Source organism: Drosophila sulfurigaster, unplaced genomic scaffold (genome assembly GCF_023558435.1).
Source record: "Drosophila sulfurigaster albostrigata strain 15112-1811.04 unplaced genomic scaffold, ASM2355843v2 ctg143_pilon, whole genome shotgun sequence".
NCBI classification, from domain to species: Eukaryota; Metazoa; Arthropoda; class Insecta; order Diptera; family Drosophilidae; genus Drosophila; species Drosophila sulfurigaster.
In genome coordinates this window covers 1-4,884 of record NW_026909698.1, presented here as the reverse complement: position 1 = coordinate 4,884, position 4,884 = coordinate 1, and the positions used below count along the sequence as shown (strand labels likewise).

Genomic DNA, 4,884 nt, shown 5'->3' with positions numbered 1-4,884 from the left:
CTTCCACCACATATCCATATACAAATATATAAATAAGTTTTTGTTTTTCTGTGACAATTTATTTATTATTTTTCCATCCAGCGCATTTTAACCACATTTGTGTTTTTCCAGCATATTGTGTTTTTGTGGTATTTTTCCGTGCTTTTTATACCCGCTACCCATAGGGTAGAAGGGTATTATAACTTTGTGCCGGCAGGAAATGTATGTAACAGGTAGAAGGAGGCATCTCCGAACCTATAAAGTATATATATTCTTGATCAGCGTCAACAGCCGAGACGATATAGCCATGTCCGTCTGTCCGTCCGTCCGTCTGTCCGTCTGTCCGTATTAACACCTAGATCTCAGAGACTATAAGAGATAGAGCTATAATTTTTTTCGACAGCATTTGTTATGTTTGCACGCAGATCAAGTTTGTTTCAAATTTTTGCCACGCCCACTTCCGCCTCCGCAAATCAAAAAATCGAATAACAAGTGTAATTTTAAAGGTAGAGCTACGAATTTTGGAATATACAATAATTACTGTAGTCGTTATGATTCCTGAAAATTTGGTTGCGATGGAAGTTATTAAAGAAATACTATTGTATGGGCAAAAACCCCTACTTACTAGGGGTCTGGGTTGCTTTGGCTGACAATCTGGTATATTGAGCCGTTTATGGCATATTTTGAATGTACTATATCGATATACCAAACATACCATTTAGTATATTTTTTAGTATTTTTAGTATTTTCGGTATATTTTGAAAATGATACCACAATATTTTGCCTTTATTAAAATGGATAGCGGGTATCTCACAGTCGAGCACACTCGACTGTAACTTTCTTTACTTGTTTTTGTTCTTGTTTTCGACAATCATTTGCTTGATTGTCGCGGGAATTTTCCCCGGCCCCCTTTGCGTTCGTTGCCTGTGTCCGCAGTCCGTACCCATTTGGGTACAAAATACCTCAGCACTACCTGTGGTATTTTTCTAGTATTTTTGGTATATTTTCTACTAGTTGCTACGTTTCCTTCCGTCCCGATCCACAAAACAAAACCGATGGCACAAAACAAAGTAGACACAGCGTTGACGAAATTCATCGCCGCGACTGATCGTATCAGTCACTTTGCGACGAGAGTCAACAATCCTTCGGCTGATAGCCCATCCCTGTATACGTGCCATGTCCGAAGGGACCAGATGCGTTCCTTATGGGAAAAGGTCGAGAATGAGTATGAGGCTTGCTCTTGCGTCATGTCTGAGGAGATGACCACAGAAGAGCTCCCTACTGTTCAGGCCAAATACGAGTACTGCTATGCTGTCTACGAGCAGTGTGCAGCTCAGTTAGGTGAGCAAATAGCCAACGCATCCCAGGCGCTCACCCCCGTACACCCGTACAACCACAAGCTGTGCAATCCATGCCCACAGGGTGTCGATTACCTCCGTGCGACACCGAAGTGTTCGGAGGCGATTACACTCGCTGGCCCACCTTCCGGGATTTATTCACAGCCCTCTATATACAGAACCCGCGACTGTCGGAAGTTGAGAAACTTTTCTATCTCAACCTAAGACCAGCGGTGAAGCCTATGCCATTGTGTCAAAATCTCCTTTGACAAATGAAGGGTTCCAGTCGGCGTGGTCCAGCTTGACTGAGCGTTTCGAGAACAAACGGTTGCTCGTAAACAGTCAGCTGAGAATTTTGTTCAATTTGCCCGCCATTGGGCAAGAGTCGGGTTCCTCTATTCAAGAGTTGCAGAGCACCATTCAAGGGTGTCTGACAGCCTTAGAGCACTCGAAGATCAACGTAGAGAATTGGGATTGCATCCTGGTTTTCTTGTGTTCTCCGAGGCTTCCCAAGTTGACCCTTTCTCTCTGGGAACAATCGATCCAAAAGAAGAGCGATATTCCAACGTGGGTTGACATGAACGCTTTTCTTCTAGAGCGGCATCGCACCCTAGAAGCGATAGCGGAAGTGTCATCCAGCACGAACGCTCCGACGGTTCCACGTGCCTCACGCAAGGAGGCCCCCGTCTCCAGGCAGGACAACTCTTTTGAGAGTAGGGTGACCATTAAGACCCAGACCTGCAATTTCTGTTCCCGGGAGAATCATCCGATTCGATTGTGCCCTCGCTTCCTCCAGATGGGTGTCAATGAAAGGGTCAACCATATTAAGCAGCAGAAGCTGTGCTTAAATTGTTTCGCACGAGGCCATGTACTGGCCGAGTGCACAAGTGCGCACAGCTGTTTTACGTGCAAGGGTCGTCATCATACACTCTTGCATCGAGTCAACCCGACGCCGACAGTCACTAATCCCATTCCTAATATACAGTCCACTCCTTCCCAGTCAGCTAATGTGCAATCTTTCCTGGCAGTTAATACACAAGGTGTTCTGCTGAGTACAGCTGTTGTACATATCTGCCATCACGGCGTTCGGCACACAGCTCGGGCTCTTGAGGATGCCATACACATCCGTTCAAGCCCACGTCTCTGGGCTGACTCAAGTTGTAGCAGCCCAGCCCCGAAAGCATTGCCAATTCCTAATTGGCTCCCCGTTGCGACCAGATCTGCAGATTGAGGCGTCGGCTTTCGTCCTTCCTCAATTAGCAGGAAAACTGCCCTCATGCTCTGTCCCATAAACCATCCTCGACAATCTGCCAAGCATCCCGCTGGCCGACCCCAAGTTCTATGAGAGTTCGCAGATAGACGTGCTTTTAGGCGCGGATATCCTTCCATCCGTTCTTCTCGGCGGCTCTCGTCCGAACGTTTGTGGGACCCCCACTGGTCAAAAGACCATTTTCGGTTGGATCCTGACCGGCCCAGTGTCGGGATCCACTTCTAACTCCATCTCGTCCTTTTCGACTCGACTGTCCGTCGATCGAACTCCCACGATCGGTCCTGTGACAGGACCCCCTCAAATCTATTTCATTTTTTCGGCTCGACTGTCCGTCGAACGAACCCTTAAGAATGGTCCTGTGATAGGACCTCCTCTAAATCTATTTCAGCTTCGAATGGTCCTGTGACGGGACCCCACTCTGATCCTTCTTCGGTTCGACTGTCCGTCGAACGATCCTCTAAACGCAAGCCTTTGTTAGGCCCATATTCAAAATCGGTTCCAACACCTTCGGCTCGACTGTCCGTCGACCGAACCTATACGATTGATCCTGTGACAGGACCTCCCTTTGAACCTCTTTCAGCTCGACTGTCCGTCGAACGATCCCGGACGGAGACGCAGTCTTCGTCTGCACCGATGGCACCGGTCACTCCGCGTGGGGTTTCCGTGCCTCCCGGCACAACCTCGCGCCAGCCCAGGAGCCGACCACCCGGCACCCTCCAGAGAAGAACCACCAAGGACGTCCCGTGTCAACGTTTTCCATGCCGGCATCCACCAGGCCGGCATCCACAGGCCCACTCACCCACGCTTCCGGCCCGTGCCTAGCTCCTGCAGACGGCACTTTCCAGTGCAAAGGAGTGAGCATACTCCCCGGTCAGGCTACACATGGGGACTGCGGCTTTCGAAGCGCGAGTTGGATCCGTGTTGTCCAGTAAGCCGCATCAGCGAGTCGTTGCTAGGGGCCTTGGGCCTCTCCATCACTCGCATGGGCTCTGAAGGAGTCTGCACGGCGTCGTTGCGCTCCAAGACACACCTACTCTATCTATCCTGATATTGTCCTGCCGGGTATACTCCCAAATTTGTTATTTTTGCAATCCCAATATTGCAAGGAGGGGAGAATGTTGATGCGAGCGCATTGCTAAGTGAGAGGCACACCTCCGCTCCGCCGACCGAAAAGCACTCAAAGCTTTTCGCTCACTAGCAATGCGCTCAATGCGTAAGAATGCACTCAAGCTCCAGTGCTCTCAGCTTCTCTCCCACAACTCACCACCGCTGAGCCGCGCTCAGCATAGATCGACGAAATGCCGTCGGCATTTTTCTGACGTTAGTTCTAATTTTCGCCTCTCTTACATCGGTATAATTACCCCCAACTCTGTGCGCCACAACAACCCGCCAAGTTTCAATAAATCTACCAAATATATATAGTGAAAAAAACGCGAGTGTTTTATTTCGGGAAGAAGAAAACTTTGGAACTATTTCAGCGCCCCCACGAACAACGGTGAAAGCATGAAAAAATTGGAAAAATTTTCGACAGTGAAAGTATGAAAAATCGTAAAAATTTGCGACAGTGAAAGCATGAAAAAAATCGGAAAAATTTTCGACAGTGAAAGCATGAAAAAATCGTTAAAATTTTCGACGGTGAAAGCATGAAAAAATCGAAAAAACTTTGCGACAGTGAAAGCATGAAAAATCGTAAAAATTTTCGACAGTGAAAGCATGAAAAAATCGGAAAAATTTTCGACAGTGAAAGCATGAAAAAATCGTAAAAATTTGCGACGGTGAAAGCATGAAAAATCGTAATAATTTGCGACGGTGAAAGCATGAAAAAATCGGAAAAATTTTCGACAGTGAAAGCATGAAAAAAATCGTAAAAATTTTCGACAGTAAAAGCATGAAAAAATCGTAAAAATTTGCGACAGTGAAAGCATGAAAAAATCGGAAAAATTTTCGACAGTGAAAGCATGAAAAATCGTTAAAATTTTCGACGGTGAAAGCATGAAAAAAATCGAAAAAACTTTGCGACAGTGAAAGCATGAAAAAATCGTAAAATTTTCGACAGTGAAAGCATGAAAAAATCGGAAAATTTTCGACAGTGAAAGCATGAAAAATCGTAAAATTTGCGACGGTGAAAGCATGAAAAATCGTAATAATTTGCGACGGTGAAAGCATGAAAAATCGGAAAAATTTTCGACAGTGAAAGCATGAAAAATCGGAAAAATCGTAAAAATTTGCGACGGTGAAAGCATGAAAGAATCGGAAAATTTTGCGACGGTGAAGCATGAAAAATCGTAAAAATTTGCG

General features: G+C 46.2%; 1 protein-coding gene across 1 annotated transcript; it reads left to right on the top strand.

Annotated features, from left to right (window-relative positions):
* The first annotated feature begins 1,226 nt into the window (after positions 1-1,226).
* On the top strand, positions 1,227-3,408 carry LOC133849865 (uncharacterized). The gene is made up of 4 exons (XM_062285907.1): positions 1,227-1,320; positions 1,401-1,549; positions 1,603-2,203; positions 3,167-3,408. Exons 1-4 carry the CDS (start codon positions 1,227-1,229, stop codon positions 3,406-3,408), a joined length of 1,086 nt encoding a protein of 361 aa, XP_062141891.1.
* Positions 3,409-4,884: the final 1,476 nt, after the last annotated feature.

Coding starts and splice junctions, on each gene's coding strand:
- LOC133849865 (XM_062285907.1), top strand. CDS start 1,227: ATGTCTGAGGAGATGACCACAGAAGAGCTCCCTACTGTTCAGGCCAAA. Junction 1,321..1,400: donor GCAGTGTGCAGCTCAGTTAG/GTGAGCAAATAG, acceptor CCATGCCCACAG/GGTGTCGATTACCTCCGTGC. Junction 2,204..3,166: donor TGTACTGGCCGAGTGCACAA/GTGCGCACAGCT, acceptor AACCTCTTTCAG/CTCGACTGTCCGTCGAACGA.